The 20,254-nt window shown below is 38.0% G+C and overlaps 1 protein-coding gene across 1 annotated transcript in view; it reads left to right on the forward strand.

Annotated features, from left to right (window-relative positions):
* Nucleotides 1-20,254, forward strand: part of golga4 (golgin A4) — a 42,223-nt gene that overhangs the window by 19,268 nt on the left and 2,701 nt on the right. Inside the window, exons 11-23 of the mRNA XM_084093987.1 lie at nucleotides 1,402-1,485; nucleotides 2,808-2,955; nucleotides 3,037-3,215; nucleotides 4,499-4,597; nucleotides 4,710-4,865; nucleotides 5,042-9,039; nucleotides 9,170-9,291; nucleotides 9,952-10,082; nucleotides 10,525-10,611; nucleotides 11,998-12,015; nucleotides 12,625-12,693; nucleotides 14,904-14,979; nucleotides 18,390-18,487. Coding sequence (XP_083950113.1) covers nucleotides 1,402-1,485; nucleotides 2,808-2,955; nucleotides 3,037-3,215; nucleotides 4,499-4,597; nucleotides 4,710-4,865; nucleotides 5,042-9,039; nucleotides 9,170-9,291; nucleotides 9,952-10,082; nucleotides 10,525-10,611; nucleotides 11,998-12,015; nucleotides 12,625-12,693; nucleotides 14,904-14,979; nucleotides 18,390-18,487 — 5,265 coding nt within the window. The remainder of the gene's footprint in view (nucleotides 1-1,401; nucleotides 1,486-2,807; nucleotides 2,956-3,036; nucleotides 3,216-4,498; nucleotides 4,598-4,709; nucleotides 4,866-5,041; nucleotides 9,040-9,169; nucleotides 9,292-9,951; nucleotides 10,083-10,524; nucleotides 10,612-11,997; nucleotides 12,016-12,624; nucleotides 12,694-14,903; nucleotides 14,980-18,389; nucleotides 18,488-20,254) is intronic.

The raw sequence follows: 20,254 nt of genomic DNA on the forward strand, positions 1-20,254 counted from the left end.
GCCAGGACATTTTTTTTATATAACTCAGATTGTATTCGTCTGAAAGAAGAGCCACCTAGGATGGCTTCAGGGTGAGTAAATCATGGGCTAATTTTCATTTTTGGCTGAACTATCCCTTCAAAGGGAGTTTTCTGAAAAACTTAAAGTTAAGTTAGTTAATTCCAAAACAAGAACAAGCATCTGCCAATGGGGTAAGAGAAAGAATCATTTTCCCTTTTAATAAGTTTGATTTTTCATACCGTATTGGCAGATATTTTGTCTTGTTTTAAATATAAACTCGCTTAATTTTGATGGATCTTTAATGGTTATTTAATGGTCTTAAAAAGTTATTTTGATTCTCAAGTAAATGTATCTTGATTTCATATATTTGTACTGGAAAACAAGACAAAAATTTAAGTAAGAAAATCATTTTTGCAGTGTATGAATTTTTTTCTTGGCCATTTTATCACCCAGCAGGTCAAAATTACAAGTTAGATCACTTTTCTGATTGTTTCTCAATAAGCTGTGGAGTTTAGAGGAATCATTTATGTCTGAAGCACAAAGTTATGCACCAAAGTTTATTCAGATTTCAGTAAAGACCAAAGATTTATTTTAAAAAAGCATTTTTTTTTAACTAAATAAAGCATTTTATGTGCTTTTATTCCCATTTATTCTGTACCGTTTTAGTTTATTTATTTTTTGAGTTGTAAGTGTCAAACTCTCTAGTTCAGGAAAACCAGCAGGAAACAGGAACGTTCCCTGACTGAGTGTCGCTCTGCGTTCGAGGCGAATCCGCCACAACCACTGGCTGCTGTCCCGACTGTAATTGAGGTTTGATTGTTGGTCTGGTGCGGAGACTCCAAGGGCTGCTGTGATGTGGATGTGGCCTGGGTTGTGTGTGTGTGTGTGTTTATCTGTGGCGGGAGTTCAGCGCAGCCGGTGGAGACATTGAAAATTATTCACAGCTTCATGGTTGCTGTTTTAATTTAATCGCCTGGTCATTAAGTATATGTTATAGTTATCTGGAAGATCAATGCGATGGCATTTACCAGCTGTTATGATAAAGTAAATTACAGTGTTTCCACAGTTAAAGCATGTTCTTGGGCACATCGCAACAGAAATATGATGTAAGACAGCTTAACTGTATGGTTGCTGATACCATTTTGTGTAGCCAGACTTATTGGATGTGCAAAATTTCCTTTGACATCCAACCAAACCTTTTTTTTCCACATTCTGGAAGTCAAAGTTTCAGGTCAGTTCAGTTCCAACTGGCCCGAACGTTTCCAAGTGACTCTAATCCAGGTTGTCTAGACCAGCTGGCTCTGGGGGCTTTATGATTGATGCTCAATAAGTGTTGATTATTATTCTGAGAATAATGGATTAAGATCCATCGTCACACACTCATCATCGTCTGTTTACCAGGAACTCCACACTTCAGAGAAGACGAAGCTGATCACACAGCTGGGAGACGCCAAGAACCTCATCGAGCAGCTGGAGCAGGACAAGGTGAGAGACACGCTTCATCTCACTCCTCAGAAGGGTTCAGCTATGTTGTGTGTCTGCCACTGGACTGTTTATGAGCCAGCATGAACAGAAGATTACAAATTCCACTCGCCCTCTTAGCCAAAGACAAAGATGGATTATCCCGGGAAGGCTTTATAAAATGATTGGAAAACATCACATATTTCCTGTGGGTCATTCACTTTATCACGTTTGCATATAAAAGTAAGCCTGGATATACAGTATATTGCTTATTATTTTAGGACAGTGATCAAGCGGGGTCCGATCTGCCAGCGGTGGGTGAATTGACCAATCAAAATATTTTCACAAGCCATGAAATTGTAGCTTGCATTATTTTAAATTAAAATATATATATTTTTTTTTAAATAATATTAATTTATATACAATATATATTATGTGTGTATATATTTATATATATATAAATATATGCATGAATATTATTTAAATATATAAAATAACATAATAAAATTAAATGAAAAAGGCAATAAAATGGACAAATTATATATATATATGTATATATGTGTGTGTGTTATATAATATATTATTCTTGAAATGTATATAAATGTATATTATTTCTATAATATTAATTCATATGAATATATAAATTACAGTTTTCAATAATAATATATAATTAATGTATATGCATATATAAATTACATTTTTCAATAATAAAATATAAAATTACACAAATTCAAATATAAATTTTCAATTTCAGTCTGTTACATTTATATTTTATACTTATTTTGATGTGCATTTGGTCTTGGTAGAGTGTTTATTTTGCACCTTGTGATAGAAATAGTCTTTGAGATGTAATCTAGGTTGGAATTATGTGAAATATGGAGAGCTGTCTGTCTGCTACCGAGTTGTGATCGAATCAGTCATGTTGTGTTTAGCATTTGACCTTCACCCTGCAGGATAGAGATGATTTCCTCTTGGGTCACTGTATGGAATGTGAAAGAATGCAAACATATGTCAGAAACTATTAGCGTTGCGTCCTCAAACTGAGCACAGAAATGCTGTAGAGGAGCAGGAACCTGATTTGCACACGTATTTGAACATAATTGACAGCAGATTTGCTGAAAAAAAGTGACTGCAAAATTGTATATTTGAAGTTTCATTTCGCAGGCTCTTCTTAAAAATCGCCAAACCTATGATGTCTTAAAATTGAAATTTGCATGAGGATCAGAACAAAATATAGCCTTTATTGACTGAACATCTACCCATTAAAAATCAAGGATGAGTACATTTAATTTGTGTGTAATGTATACTACTACCCCTTTAATACTCACCTACGCATCATTTTGAAGGGAATGGTCATTGCTGAAACAAAGCGTCAGATGCATGAGACTTTAGAGATGAAGGAAGATGAGATCGCTCAGCTGCGCTCCAGACTCCAGCAAACCCTCGCGCAGAAAGATGAGCTGCAGGAACAGAAAGAGAAATCCGAGAAAGCAGGTGAGTGAGACTATCTCCTTTCTCTTTATCCCACCTTTGTTTCTACTCGTCCTAACTGCACTTTATGTGACTCTTTCCCAGCATTTGAGGAGCTGGAGAGAGCCCTGGGTGTGTCCCAGCGGGCGGAGGAGACACGCCGTCAGCTACAGTTGAGCATGGAGGAGCAGGTGAAGCAGGTGGAGAAGGCCAGCGAGGAAGAGAGACGAAGCCTGCAACAGGAGCTGACCAGGGTCAAACAAGAAGTGGTCACCATTATGAAGGTGTGCATGCTTATCTCATTTTATTTGATCGCTTATTAAAAGAGTGCTTGTTAACGGGGTTTCAGAAGAAAAAATTAACAAACTGTTTAGTTTTTAGGGTCATAGAGAGGGTGGAAAAGGGGACTAAATGTTGACTGTTTGGGTCACAAAAAAGTCAATAATGCAACTATTTCAGTTGTTTTCACACACATCAGTGTTGTTTGAGATGAGGAGATGCATTAATTTAGACACTAGCATTAAAAAGACAGAAAACTAATTTTATTTTGCATTTTGATATGTTCCTTTTGCCTTTTCTCTGTCCTCATTTGTACTCGACATGTTTAAAGTTATTTTGCCTGGAAAAGCCATCAATCCACACTCAGTGTCACATTCATCCTGAGAATTGTCTGGATGAGCGTTTTAACGTCCATGACTGCAAAGTTCCCACGAAGGCTGTGTGTTTTTATAGATATGCACATCTTTGGTCTCTTCCTTTGTGTATTGGAGGATCATTCATTAACTAAATGGCAATAGTAAATCAAAATTTACTAAATTGATGCCACATTTACAGACCACCATTCTTTCTGCTTGTATCTGAGATAGGCTTCATTTTTCAGAAATTCAGTTCTGTTTCATTCATCATGACCATAATCCATGCCATAACAAAGAAAAATACAGTATGTCTCTGTTTCGCTTGCCAATAATTCATTGAAGAGTGACATTTTGAGTTAGTTTATTTTTTTAACCAAATCATGATGCCATGGGGACTAGTCAAATGAGATGTTTCAAATTTTTATGGTGTACCCATTGAGTTTATTTGTGAGAAAATTTAAAATATGAATATGAATCATTTTATTATATTTATTTATTATAACTTTATTCTTTATATATATAGTCCTTTTTTTTTTCACCATAAATCGCATTAATAGATTTTTTAGAAAGGTTTCATGTGGGAATATTTTATATTCATATGGGTATCAGTTTTTATTAAACATTAAACTGAGACATTTTATATACTGGTAGTTATTTTATTGTTAATTGTTTTTGTATTGTTTTATTATTTAATTTTTAAAATAATACAATCCAAAATATTGCCATGAATGTATTTGATGCTGATATGGCAATAAAGCAAACAATTTGGATTGGTTGAGGGTTAGTTGCATGTAATTATGCATAATTTACTGTTATTACTATGGTAAGTACATGTAACATATGTAACTAGGACACTGTAAAATAAAGTGTTACCAAAAATTGTCCCAAACTTGACAAAGGTTAATATTTTTCCATGGTTTCTTTTGTTTCAGAAGTCCACCGAGGACAGGGTAGCAGAAATGGAGCGGTTACACTCAGAGGCTATGGCTAGCAAAGAACAGGAACTGAGTGCCCAGATCAAACAGGCGGTGGTATGCCCTGATTTTCATTTATGTAGTAACTTGTGATAAGTTCACTGAAATATTAGCTTGGATGTAGCCGTTACCCAAGCTATTTGCACTAATGCTCTTTTTTTAACCTCAGGAGCAGTGTCGTGAGGAGCTGTTGCAGTCGGCAAAGGAAAGAGAACAGCAGGCATCTCTCGCTCTGGAGGAAGCAGAGCTGCAGAAATCTGCAATTCAGTCTGAGGGGGAGAACAAAGCCAAGGAACTACAGCTAGAGTTGGAGTCTGCCAGAACGGTGAGTTTATATGCCACTCTATCTGAGATTAGATCAACAGGATATCCTTATTGTAGTTGCATAGCCAAATAATGCAATATAACTACAGTCAGCATGAATGAGGATTTGAATGAAAGCAATGCCATATTTTTTGCAATATACATTCCTTTAAAAATTTTGTTTTTTTGTTTTTACAGAGAATTCAAGAACTTGAGAGTTGTATGAGTAGCCCAGAGAAGGATTACACCAAGCCGGATGATCTCTCTGCGCAATTGGAAGAGCAGAGAAAGAAACATGAGGCTGAAATAGCTGCTTTAGAAGAGGCACATAAGCAAGAACTGGAAAGGACAAAGACAGAGCAAATAGCAGACCTCAACCAGCAGCATGATGTTGTTATGGAAGAGCTCATGCAGAAACACAAGGTAGAGATTGAATCTATTCTGAAAGACAAGGAGGAACAGTTCCATTCTCATGTGGAAGACATGAACAAAAAGATGCTTGATAAGCTGAGTGACAAACAGACAGAGATTGAGACCCTGTCGTCTGATCTCAGTGAAGTACTGAATATTAGACAACAGTTAGAAGAAAGGCTGTCCTCTATGAAGGCCACCGGTGAAGCCACAAGACAAGAGTTTGAGGAAAGACTTAAGGAAGAACAAACAAAATATCAGGTGGAGATCGAAGCTGCGATACAGAATCAACAGTCATTTGCAATGGTGGAGAAAATGCTGAAAGAACAGATAAATCAGCTGAAGACTGTGTTGGAGGAGAAGGAAAAAGCACTAGAGGAACATGTGCTCAGGGAAAAGTCTTTGCACAAAAATGGAAGTGCTCAGTTGGAAGAACTTAATCTCAGGGCACAATCGAATAAAGAGGCCCTTGAGGAATCAAGATCTCAGATTAGCACACTTACAGAAGAACTCCAGCAAACCAAGAATCAAGTGAAAGATCTTGAGCAAACCCTTGAGGCAGTGCTTAACGATTGTCAGGAGAAAGGAGTGTGTCTTGAACAGAAGACAAATGAACTTCAGGAACTAGTGCAGAAGATGGAGCAAGTCAAGAGGGACCTATCTGAAAAAGAGAATTTGCATTCTGAAACCTGCAAAACAATGCAAGATGAGCAAAACCGGTTGAGGAAGCAGCTGGATGACCAGAAGAGTTCTTATGAGAAGAAACTTGAAAACATTAGGAAAGACATGGATTGCAAGCTGAAATCCCAGGAAAACAAAATGGAGAAATTCAAGCAGAAAGTCAAAGAAGCACAGGACAAGTTGATTAAGAAGCTTCAGGATCAAGAAGAGAATGCCAAAGCAGAGTTATCTAAGACCGTTCAAGAGTTAGAACGGAAAGACCAGCAACTGAAGGAGAAGATCCTTGAGATGGCACAAGCAAGCTCTGAGGGCCTCAGCACAACCATGTCTGATTTGGAGGCCAATCACAAGGAGCACTTAGACAAACTTAAGGTGACCCATAAACAGGAACAGGAAGACCTTGTTCGACATTGGCAGGAGAAACTCAACCAGCATGAGGAGGAGATGCAAGAAAAACATGCCCAATCTTTGCAAGAGAAAGCCCAAGAGTTGGAGGAGATCTCGCAGCTGCTTTCGGCCAGCAGGGAAGATAAGGAACAGATCATGAAAGACATCCAGAACCTCAGGGAGGAGCTTGCCATGAGGGAAACCACTGTGCAGAAACTACAGACAGAGCTCAGGGAAGCAGCAAGCAAGCTGGAAAATTTGTCTGAAGGGGAAGGTATATTTAAAAGACAAGTCGAAACCATGGAGAAGAATCTAAACCAGGCCTTGAATGAACGGAACCTTCTACAGGACGAACTGAGAAAGGCTGAGGAAACTAGTAAAGAGAAATTGCAGGGCATATCTGAAGAGTTGAAAAACACTCAGCAAAAATTGAGTTTGCTTGAAACATCCAAGTGTAAAGAGGGTGAAGATCTCCAGAGGACACTTGCAGAAAAAATGGCTGAACTTAAAAACAAAGAAAAAGAATTCCAGACACAGTTGTGTACCATCTCAAAGGAGTTTGAACAGTGTTTTCAGAAAGCACAGGATAAGTTAGATGGTTTCTCTGTTGAGCTGTGTAAGAAAGTTGAGAAACGAGTTAGGGAATTACAAAACCGGGTTACAGATAATCAGAATAAGGTTACATATCTAAAAAATATTATCATGACGAAGGACAACAGAATCAGCACTTTAGATAAAGAACTTCAACAGACTTTCGTCGAGAACCGTAACCTAAAGAGCTCTCTTGATGAGGTAACTCTTGAGTTTAGTGCAAGTTCAGAGACTCTTAAAGCCTTACAAACTGAAATGGAGTCTCTGCAAAACCATGCAGAGAATCGCTCCCAAGTACTTTCTGAGAAAGACCTTAACATTGAGCAGCTTCGCAAGGAGAACATAAACATATCAGAAAATCTCAAAGCAAATGTTTTGCAAATCAGCAATCTAGAATCTGTCATAAATGACTTGAAGACCCAGTTATCGAGTAGCATAACTGAAAAAGAGGAAGCCATATCTCTGCTGAATCAGCAGCACAATGAGGACAAGGAGAGGTTAACATGCCAAATGGGGGAGAAGGTGGAAAGACTTGATAAAGAAAAGACCTCACTTCGAGAGCAGGTAGACTCACTCAGGAATAAGTTCTCTGAGCAGAAAAAGAAGTTCAGTCAGAGTCACAGCACCGTTAAGTCTCTTCAAGATAAAGTTGCGGAAATGGAGAGGCAGATTTCGGAGAAGGACGAACAACTTCAGATGCTCACTGCCAGCGTTGACAATCACTCTATTAGTAAGTCCGAGATGGACCAGGCACTTAGTGAGAAAGAACAGAGGGTTCATGCCTTGACCTCAGAGCTGGAAAGCTGCTCAAAGAAAGTTTGTGATCTGGAGGAGCAGCTGGAATTGCGGACAAAAGAGCGAGAACAACTTGCAGCTGATTTGCAGCAGCAACTTAACATTAGGGAGAGCGAAAAGGTGGAGTTGGTGAAACAGGTGCAGGAAGCTCAGGACCAAAGCTCTCAAAGTGGTGCCCTAATACAAAAAACTGAGGAAAGTCTTCAGTCTTTACAGAAAGAAGTTGAAACAGCCAAGCAGGAACTTGAAGCCCAGAGGAATGACTTTGAAAGGGAGAAGGCAGAGATTCTGAGGGCAAAAGAAGAGGCTGTTAACGCAGCTCGGGAAAAGGCGTCCTCTGAGACGGCTGGTAAAGTAGCCGAGTTGAAGAAGAAGGCAGAGCAGAAGATTGGCATGATTCGTAAACAGTTGACTTCACAAATTGAGGAAAAGGAGCAGGCTATCAAAGACATGCAGATGCAATTGGAAGGTATCAAGCAAACCCAGACTGAAAAAGAAGAACGTATAAAGTCTTTAGAGGAAATTGAGAAGACAATGGAGGAGTCCACTGCAAAATTAAAGGAAGAGCATGCAAAATATCTACAAGAATTGCAGCAGAAAGATGAGGAAAGACAGGCCTCTCTGCAAAACTTAAAAGATATGTATGAAGAGAAGCTTGCTGTTATTCATAAAGATGCGTCTGCAAAAGAGGAGCAATCTGCTTTTGCTGCAAGAGAAACTTCGTCCAGACTTGAGGAGCTTGAGACCAAACTTGCAGAGTCTAATGAACAGATTACAAACTACCAAGCTGAGGTAAGTCGCCTTAAAGCAGACCTGCTTGAACAGACGGTTCGAGTGCAAGAGCTTCAACAGACATGCCTGGATCTTCAAGAACAGATTAAGGAGAAACAGATTGATCAAGTAGAGAATGAACAGGTTTCTGAAGTGCAAATGACCTCTAGTAGATTAGGAATGGAGCCTGCAATGTTAGTGGCCAAGGAAAGCCGGGACCAAGACGATTGGACGAGTCAAAAGGACTTGTTGGTGAAGGAATATGAGAAGAAGCTCCAAGATTTACAGCAGAGGCTCGAAGAGAAAGAAAATCAGCTGAAAGCACAACAGAGTTCGCCTCAAGGAAACGGGGAGACTGATAGTGAGTGCCTAATCAACAATACAAACACCTCAGAGAATGATCTTCAGATCAAACTGGTAGAGGCTGAGAACGAGAAGCAGAAGCTCCACAAAGATTACACCAGACTGCAAAAAGACCTTCGGTCTCTAAGGAAAGAGCATGAGAAGGAGCTGGATTTCCTGAAAAAGGAGATGGCTGAGGAAAACGAGAAGAAGCTCAAGTAAGATTTATGACACTTTTTTCTGTTTTATTTTAGTAACGGGGGGGGGGGATGCATATTTTCTGCTACACCGTTCTTCTCGGGGTTCATATGGTTGGTGATCTTTTTTTTCTTTTCTTTTTTTAAACAGGCTTGAATTGGAAGACATAGAAATGAAACACAACTCTTCTCTTAAGCAGTTAATGAGGGAGTTCAACACCCAAATGGCCCTGAAGGAAAAGGAACTGGAAGGTTCTGTGAAGGAGACCATTGGTAAGAGGGGCATATCACAAAAGTACTGTTTATTGCTCATGTTAACATGGTAATACTGTGTTTTCCGGACACTACTGTGATTAGTATAATACCATGCCGTACTTTAAAGAACCTTGTGGTAAAGTGCGAATATCATGCTATATGAATATGGTAATTTAAATATATAAAGGGGCAGGTTATTTAAATATTAAAAGTAATAGCTCACCCAAAAGTGTTTTTTTTTTTAGCTTTGATTCTCATTTAATTTCTTTATATTAAAAGTTGCATTGTGAACATTCTGCCTGACATCTTTTCTGTTCGATGGACAAAGGAATTATCTGTTTTTTAAAGATGCGAGGAAGTAAATGATGATGTAATTTTAATTTTGATGTTGAGTATTCCTTTGAGTAAAATTAAAATATTGTTAAAAAAACAAAATAAGTACCAATAGTCTTGAAAAGCATTGTGGACATGATATAAAACAACTGTGTTTTTATAGTTGGTTAAAGTTGCTGATTTACTGGCCTCAGGAAATGCGAGATATGATTGATTTACCATCTTACCGTCTTTTCAATCCTGTCATTTGATTCATCCAGTCTGGAAATGAGTGTTTTACATTCAGGCATGGTAACAATCTTCATGTCTTCTTACTGTACTTTCCTGTTCATTATTTCCACACAGAGAAAGCTCAAGGTGTTGAATCTGAGCTTATAAATAGCCATCGATATGAAGTCAGTCAACTTCAGAAAACGATCGCTCAGAAGGAAGAAGACCTAAACAAAATGGCTCAGCGTTACGAGCAGGTCCTTCAGGTACAGCAAAATAAAGTGAAATTGTAGCTTTTGTATATAATTGCGAGTTATTGATAAATGTCCAGCAGATGCTTCAGATAATACTTTATAGAAAGACATTGGCACAGGAATCATTTTGTGAGGAGTTTATAGCTTTTGCTAATTCCACCACATAAAGTCAGTAAGTTCAGGTTTCAGCGTATAGTTTGTAAATCATCAGGAAACACTTACCTCAGTAAACTAGCACCTCAAACTCCCCCTAGAGCTGTAGTGAATGATGTAGACCTTATGCTGCTAACATCCATCCTGGCTAAGAAGTATGCTAACTATTTGAAATGGGATTATTTCCACATCTCATAGATCTAATTGTTTACCCATGCATTTTAAGACCCAAGTTTATTACCTGGAAATTAATATAATATGACAGCATTGTAAAATGATTCAGAGTTTGGTCTTCTTGTAGAGTCGTGAGGTGGAGATGGGCGACCGTGTTTGGGAGGTGCAGAAGGAGTTAGAGGATCTTCAACAGAGGAGTCTCAGCGGCCCACAGGTACAGAGCCTCAGTTTACACACCATGAGTTGTCGTTTTTAATTAAATGTTAATTCAGTGTGAATTTAATTTAAAGTCATTATTCAAAAATAATGCAATTAGACCTGCACCGCTGAATTAATCAATTTATATTTAATTAATTAAATTGATTAACTCTTTCCCTGCCATTGACGGAATTTCCGGCAATCCATGTCTTCACTGTTATACGGTAGGGGGCGCTATTACTCATCTTCTGAAAGAGTACTGGATCTCCTGATCAAAACACAGGCAAAGAAGAAGCAGAAACAAGCGATAGAAGCATTGCTTACGCACATGTAAAATACACGATCTTCAAACATTAAACAGCATGTAAATCAAAACTGTCTAACGTTACCGAATGAAATGTCGACCCAGGACGAGGTACTGGACTGTGAAGCATTAGGGGTGTTGATGGACTTGATCTACTCCATCTGTGTATTGATCATCATTCTGAATGTTGACATGACAAACACGATTTTCTCAGCTTTTTGCTCAAAGTTTTGCTTATTTTTTTAATGAAACTTACTCACATTCAAGTGTTGATAACAAAAAGAATGCATGAAGCAAAAATATATTTTTTGTTTTCTTGTTTGTTTGTTTATAAGCAGAGGCTCTATTCTTTCTTTTGATATATTGTATGTTCAGATATTCATACAACAAAATATACTGGGGGCCATTCAACTTTTGTGATAAAAAAAATGCTGGCAACTTTTTTTTTTTTTTTACGTTGGTGGGGAAAGAGTTCAAACTGAATAAAATAGCATGAGCAAACACTGATGCTTCAGGTTAATGGCAAAGATTTTTTCTATGTTTTATATTTATTGAGCTTTGACAATAATTCCGAGAAACAAATTGACTTTAAATGACTGCTTAAATTTCCATATGGATTTTGATTTGTAAATAAATGAATACTGCCTTCACACTCTATCGGAATTATCGTAAATACGAGTTTCCATGTTTAAATGTGGACATAAAAGAATAGGCCATAGGAATGAATTTTCCTGAAAAGGTTTGGAATGTATCCCTGAGAAAGAGGCCTTAAACAGTCTCTGTTCTCAATTAACCCCTCAGAGAGCATCCTGGGCTGTTAGATTTATGCCACAGTGCGCTCTCAGGCGAGCAGTGCATGCTTGGAGAGAGGCAAAAAGTTGAGCCTTGTTCAGGATAAAGTGCTCCTTGTGTGTTCGGTGCCGTTACGAAGCGCTTGCTCTCGGAGACGTGAAACACCTCTGGGGCCCATGCTGCATTTCTGCAGTCTGATGTCACAAGCTTTCTGTGGGCAAACACTACAGCATCTAGTTATAATTGATTGTTGAATTGTTTGAATTATGCAGTCATGTGACCTGCTGATTCTGTTTTGTGTTTCAGGGTCTTGATGAGTTACAGGTAGGTTTTATTTTCATCTATTTGTCTGATTAACTCAGGTTTTTGGAAATTTTAACTGGTTGAAACACCAACGATTTCAAACCGTGTTTTTTGGGACTGTCTTTGGTTCACTGCAGTTTTAAAGAGAAAATACTCCGCAATGGCGTCGACTTATGAATTTGCACATGGTTTGTCTTAAAGCATATTAAAAACACCACATACACATATAAACAACATTAAAAGCTGGATTTTCACCACAGGAGGACTTTAAAACCAAGACACTGTGCACTCTAGCTTTTAAAAGTTGTTGTTTTTTCCCCCCAAAGAAATTAAGTTATTCAGCAAGGATGCATTAACTTGACCATGCTGTTCTTTTTATCAAAGAATCCTGAAAGTAATGGAGTAATTATGCAGAAAATTCAGCTTTTGATTGTAAAAATATTACACAATCTTATTTTTATTATACAATTACTTATGTTTTTGATAACCCTCTGTGAACATAAGAGACTCTTTTTTTTTTTCTTCAAAAACATTTAAAAAAAATCTTACATCTGAATGGTGGTGTTGTTCCACATGTTGCTCTTATTTTGATTACATTTTGACCTCTAGTCTCTTTCTCTGTCCAATCAGGTTCAGCTTGCAGAAAAGACAACCATGTTGAGCGAAGCCAAGCTAAAAGAGCAGGAATACCATGACAGGGTAAGTGAAGAGGTATACTAACAGAAAGACGGAGAGTTTAGCAAGTCTAAACCGCTAAACCGGATGTGTTATTTTTCATGTAGCTAGTAATAAACTAGCCTGACTACGTCAGACTTCCTACTTCCGCTCAATTTGATTTCGCTTCTGTAGTCAGTCTGAGATAGCAGCGTATCTTTCAGTTTTCCAGCGGCCTTCGGACGGCCGGGCCAATCAACGAACAGAGGGCGGGCTGAGAACTGTGACGTAGATGCTGATTGTACCGTGGATGCGTAGATTTACTTCACATAATCTGCAAAAATCGTTCACAGCCATGTTTACTCCGGTATTTCGCTCGATGGTTTTGTTTTCGCATCATACATGTGTTTACAGTGGAAGTTAGATGCGGCTGAGCATGCGCATAACACACGCCATAACCAAACATTATGTGATTGGCTTACGGGTAACCAATGATTTTAAACTTCAGACAAGCGCCCCCCCCCGCGAGAAAGAAAACGCTTTTCAATTGTGCCATGCCAGACTCTGTCTACAAAGCAAAGCGAAGTAGCAGAGTTTGGTATTACCAGGCTAGTAATAAACCCTGTTGACAGTTTAACTAACTTTAACTAGCTTGTTCATCAGGATTCTCTTGCTTTGCCATTTCAGTAGTTGACCTGAATGAGAGAACTGACCGTAGAGCTTGTGTTTGCATGCTTGCACAGAGTATGTTTTAGGCCTAAGAAGTGTTTAGCACACAAAGACAATGTAGAAGTCAAAGAGAAAGAATGAGAGGAGCGTTTAGCAACCCGTCACATTCCCAGAGCTCCTGCACCCCTTTAGCTGTGTAAAACCGAAACGAGATCAGATTCATTGCACCGCACATCTGTTTACTCTTATTTCAACTTTACAAACAGTTACAGCAGCGCTCATGCTGTTTCTCTCACCCCACACGAATGCTAACTCACACGAGGAGGCGAACACACTGAACATGCCTTTATTTTTATAACCCGGCTTCACCCTGGGCCATACATTGTTGTTAATTTGAGGACTAGTGTAGGGGAAGTTATTACTCATTTTAAGGCTACATTAATCTAGACACATTTGAAAACGGCATTTTCATTTCAAAGCACTCCGTCCACATTAGCATTTTATGCGTTTTCCCCAAAACATTGTCCTTAAAGGGGTGATGAACTGAGAAATCAAATTTTCCTTGAGCTTTTGACATATAAGAGGTCATCATACTATAAGAATATCCTGTAAGTTTCAGAACTGAAAACTTCCTTGTTAGTCCAATAAAAGCTTTTATTGACACCAGGCACAGCGAACGACAGGTTTTTCAAAGTGGGGATCTATGACGTCAAAGGGTATCAAACCCCGCCTCCGCAGAAGAAGATCAACGCCTACTTCAACACTGCCTGTTTATCCCCGCCCACCGATTCGCGCATTACATGAAACTCATTATAATATGCAAAACTGTAATCCAATCATAGCAGTGGCCGTTTACTTCCAAGTCTTCAATGCGGCACGCCCATAAAAACCGAGCGTTTCAGGAGCTAGGCTCAAAACCAGGGTAGAAAATAGCCTATTACTTATTCATTTTGATGTTTTTAAATGTAAAAACCAAGTGAACGTCATAAGTTGATCTCAGACAACAATATAAAAAAATTAAAAAAGCCAGTTCATGACCCCTTTAAATCATCTAACTGCACATGCGTAAAACGTAATAAAAACTCACTGAGATGATATAGAGAGACCTTAGTTAGTTAGTTAGTTAGTTAAAGAGCAATTGCCCTCATGTTTTGACACAGGACAGCAATTGCAAATTAATGTTCTGTCATCTTTGCAGGAATGTACAGTAATATGAAGGTTGTACAAAGTAACATTTATCTTTATCAACACTGTGAAAGTGAATAGCTCACAGCTGGGACTCAGTATAAAACTGGGTACAATAAGCGTCACATGACTAAACGTGCATCACTGTTTTAGAATATCTCTGTTTTCACAGTCCACACGGAAACAGCATTTTCAAATGTATCTGGATTAGTGTAGACGTAGATGAAGATTGCAGTGGGATTTCATGACTAGTTTTTATGCCTGATTGCATTTCTCTTTTTTTTTTTTCAATTCCTAAAACCTGTATTAAACTATAGCCTAGACCGTTCACTTTAAAGATCACTTTTACACTGTATTTATTTATTTTCAATAATGGTCTTAATTCTCAATTTATTTTTTAGATTCATGCTCTGGAAGACAAAATAAGACGCTCCCATAAAAACACAGTGGTGACCCACCTGGGAAGCACATATCGAGGTAAATAATCCTAATAATTTTCTATAAAGATGGCTTTTGAGTGCTATGAAATCTGGGGGCAAGCAGAACAATGGTCCTAAAGCCAGCTGTTATCCAGATGTCATTTACTGTCTTATTTATCTGTTTGTAATCTGAATTTGGGGGAGTTTTAGCCACCTAATGACTGTAAAATGCTTGTCAAGTATCTCCTGTAGTTCCCAGAGGTTAATGAATGATGTGGAACACTGACCCTTGGCAAACAAACCTCAGCTTCATCTTCACTAGCTCAGAGCCATCAGTCTCCACAGGAGAGCCGTGCTTTAACACCCTGCTATCAATCATGCACATATGCAGACCTTAAACATATGGGCAGCCAGAGGCCGGTGTTGTAGAGAGATCTGCCCCTCCACGGCCCTTCCCTGCTGGTGTAATAAAGAGCTCATCTCTGAATCTAATGGGTTTCACAGACCGTGTTTCTCCCCAGTTCCCACAAATGACCCCAGATCCAGACAGTCGTCTCAGAGATCTGCAGCGTCTTTTATACTCGCATTGTTTGGATAAGAGCAGCGTTATTATCAGCACCAAAATCTTTTGTGTTACATGGAGGAAAGAATGTCATATTGGTTTTGGATACAATAATAAGGAAATGTAGACTGAATTTTCAGTAAACGATAAGTTAGAGCAATTCACATTTCCTTTAAATGCATTGTGAACACTGATTCATGATGTCTTTAAATATACAACACTGTTCAAAAGTTTGGGGTCAGTTCTTTTTCTCTTAAAGAAACGAATACTTTTATTCAGCAAGGATGCATTAAATCGATCAAAAGTGACAGTAAAGACATTTATAATGTTCAAATAAATGCTGTTCTTTTGAACTTTCTATTCATCAAAGAATCCAAAGTACCTTGGTTTCCACAAGAATATAAAGCAGCACAACTGTTTCCAACATTGATAATAATCAGAAATGGTTCTTGAGCAGCAAATCATCATATTAGAATGATTTCTGAAGGATCATGTGACACTGAAGACTGGAGTAATGATGCTGAAAATTCAGCTTTGATCACAGGAATAAATTACATTAATAATAAATAATAATATTTCACAGTATTTCTGTTTTTACTGTATTTTTTTATCAAATAAATGCAGCCTTGATGAGCAAAAGAGTTATTCTTTCAAAAAACAATGAAAAAAGACACTGACCTCAATCAACTTTTTCTCTTCTCAACTTCCTGGATGCATTTTTGTAATGTTTTCTTCAGTTACTTTATCCGCAAAATAAACATGAAATGCTGAATTTGTCCCAAAGACGGCATCTTAAAACAGCCTTCATTTTGGGAGTGTCGATGAAGCCTGATAGAAAGCTTGTCTTAGGTTTGGAAACAGAGCTGTAGTCATCATCTCTCCTCATAAACCACATTAAATGTCCTAAATTATTTCCCAAAGGAGGTTTTCCTTTGAAGACATCTTTGACATGCAACTAAACAAACCGCCTGTTATCCGCTAACTCAGACCTTATACACAAACATTATCCCTCAGCTTATCTTTGTGGCCTCCACATTAAAGGGACAGTAGTTTATAAAGTCCGTTTGACCTTCACCCTCCAATAAACGCTCGCTCACAAGACACACGCTGCCTCAGAAACGACCTGCAGAAGTCTTTGATAGAGTATTGAAGTGATTTACGGTCACTATTCATTGTTTTCTATATTATTCGTTGTTCATTGTGCAGTCAACAGTTTAAGCATGTGCTAATGGTTGTCGTAAACCAGGCCCTCTGTATGGATGTGTTGTTTTGGAGATGAGGCTGATGTGGCTCGTGTTTCGGCCCAGCTGGGCTGTCCTGAGGTCAGTCAGATAGGTCGGGTTATTTATTCGCCCCTCATTTCTCCATGCTTCCTGATCAAAGGCCTGTTTGAGTTTCAGAGGCACCTCGAGTTCCAGCTCTCTCTGTCAAGCCGTCTTGTTCCTGGTCGTTCAGCCACCCGAGTGTCTTCAGCGCGGGTTAAATGGACTTTCCAGAGAGATGCACGGCTCCTCCTGCTAATTGCCAGTCATTCACAGGTTTAATGAGGCAGACAGAGTGCCTTCTGTGCCGTTTCTGCGTGCTCTAGATATTGTAATGCGTATTTCAAAATAACCGTTTCACTCAAAAATGGATAATTGCTTAATCCTTACATCACTGCTGTGAGACAGTACTGAAGATTTACTGCACATCTGGGGTGCTTTGAATGCGCATGCTGTTTACCACATGTGCACGTTTGCATTTACATTTAGTCATTTAGCAGACACTTTTGTCCAAAGCGACTTACAAATGAGGACTAAAGCAAGCGAGTCATGGTGAAGAGGCAAAAACAACGCAAGAAGTGCTCAAAATACAAAGTTCAGGCATTGCCAGAGTAGCATAAGCCAGACAAGGGAGGATAAAAGGAAAAGGTTTTGATCAGCTTTGATCCTTGAATTTAGCAAATTTTGCTAAATAGCTCAAATTTAGCTCTATTTAGCAGCAAAAACGTAACTACTGTTCAAAAGTTTGGGGTCGGTAAGATTTGTAAAAAATATTTTAGGTGTGGCGGTTGTACTGGCATGTGATTTCTAAAGTTGTGGTGTTCTCGTAGGTATTTGACGTCATGTTTTCCATGGTATCAGCAGCGCAGAAACATACCCACCCATTGCCAGCTTTATTACATGCCTTTTTAAAAGTTAGTTTTTGTTCATTCATGGTCTCAACGTCTCCTGTTACGTTTCTGCTCTCACTTCTTCATCCATTAAAAGCAGGGTGGAAAACGGAAAAGCCCCCACCTAGATTGAGCCAAAGCTTCTTGTATTTTACCCACAATGCTGTCATTATAGTGTTTCCAGTGTCGCCGCGAGCTGGCACCCTTAACTACTGTGCCTGGAAGTGAGGCGCGTCTAGCGCTCTGATTTACGGGCTGATTATTGCCACACAGAGGTCGCGGGTGTGTGTTTAATGAATGTATTGAGTGTATGAATGCATGCTTATCTTATTGATGTCAAAGCTGAGGAAAATTGTCCTGCATTACCAGTGCAGGTTCTGAAAGATTAACTCTTATTAATGCTTATTCTTCAGATTTGAAACAATTAAACCATCCTAGAATCGAGGCAAACAAGTTTTCAATGTAAAAGTCTAGTTACATTTGCAAGTTGCAACATTATTTACGTTGTCTTGACTCTGTTGGTTCAGCTATTATAAGATGATGGTTGGTGTGGAGTGTTTGGAGGGTTTATAAGTTCGTCATCTGGCTGTTCTGGTTTTAATTACGGGCCTGACGGAGCAGTGTTCAGCAGATCTTGACTGAATAAGGGTTTTGTGACTGTTTCATCTAACACTGAGCTTAAGTCTCTAGTACTCATAGATAATGATGAATGGTGAATGATTATGATGAATCTGCTGTTTGTTTGTCTTCACAGATATGTCACACAACAGCACGGACCCCTTCTCCGAGCCCACCGAATACGAGTACCTCAAGAAGGTCATGTTTGAGTACATGATGGGAAGAGAGACAAAGGTACATTTTGGGGGTCTTTGCGATGATGTCATTTGGGGGAAGACTATTTTTTTTATTAAAACTTTTTTATTTTTTATTAACTTTAACACGACATAAGAGCTAAAGTTAGCGACTGAGTTTGCTTACATGAGGATCAGTGTTGTTATTGTTAATTAAAACTATTAAAATCGTTTTTTGTTTATTGAAATAAAGCCGAAACAAATATAAATATTAAATTTAAAATTTAAATGAAAATTAAAAATGCTAGCCTTGGCAACTAACTGAAATAAATAAGTTTAAGTTGAACTAAAATGACTAAAACAAAAATGGAAATAAAATAATGCTAAAAGTATATAAATATAAATATGGCAAAAAACACGTTACAAAAACTAAAATTAATTTGAAAAAAAACTAAAAAATATTAATAATTACTGTAATAGTATATACAGTAAGTACTATTAGACACTGATTTGAGGATGTCAAATTCCAGAATCCATGATTGTAATATTTTTTTAACCACCTTTTGAAATTTTGGTACTATCAAATAATATTTATCCAATATATAATGGGGACTACGTATCTACGACTCATTTTCTGATCATATTCTTCCATGTTGTAAAACGTACATTTTATCATAATGTTTTTTTCCCGCAATGCACAAAGTTTTCCACAACATAATAATGCCATTTGTTAGAGGAAGGATGCAGTAAATAAGTGTGACGGGGAGTCCGGATGGAAGCCTATAAAATGATTCGTTCCCATGAAAACTCCTGACAGCATAATTCCGTGTCCATTCAGCAGGACCCTAATGAGCCAATCTTGTCCGTTTAGCCAGGACTAATTAACAGGCTGTTGATGCCGCCCTAAAGCCAGCGGGATTCCCCCTCGTTGCTAATAAACAGTCGGGTCCTTATGACATCACAACAGGCCTCCCTGTCAGAGAGGATGTGGCTCGTTCTCATCACATGACCCAGTAACGCCTGCCATTTTAAGAGAGTTGCTCGGGGTAAACGGCTGTGCTGGTTCTGATTAGCGCTGTATATGGCGGAGCTATCTCGGGCTGATTACCCAGCAGGCTGCAGATAATGAGCGTTTTGTCTTTGCGAGATGTAATTGCTCACAGAAGAGGGAGCAGCAGCTCCGCTAAAGATGGGCGGCAGTGTTGTTATTGTTAACTAAAACTAAAATTTGTAAAAATTGTTTTCGCTAACTGAAATAAAGCTGACTTAAAGGGAGTCGTACTCAACCTCAAGTTGCTCCAAACCTGTATGAGTTTCTCAAAAGTTTGAAAAATATGGGGAACCAAACAGTTAATGGACCCATTGACTTCCATAGTATGGAAAAAAATACTATGGAAGTAAATGGGTCTGACATTTTTCAAAATATCTTGTGTTCAGCAGAGGAAAGAAATTCATAATTTAATAATTCATATATATATATATATATATATATATATATATATATATATATATATATATATAAAATATTGTTTTTCTTCATTGAAATAAAGCTGAAACAAATATAAATATTAAATGAAAAAGTTGAACTAAAATTACTACAACAAAAATGGAATAAAATAATGCTAAATGTATATAAATATAAATATGGCAAAAAACACATTACAAAAACTAAAACTAAAATTAATTTGAAAAACCTAAAAAATATGAATAATTACTGTAATAGTATATAAGTACTATTAGACACTGATTTGAGGATGTCAAATTACAGAAACCATGATTGTAATATTTTTTAACCATCTTTTAAAATTTTGGTTATATATATATATAT

The sequence above is a fragment of the Abramis brama genome (genome assembly GCF_963993115.1).
Source record: "Abramis brama genome assembly, chromosome: 19".
NCBI lineage: Eukaryota > Metazoa > Chordata > Actinopteri > Cypriniformes > Leuciscidae > Abramis > Abramis brama.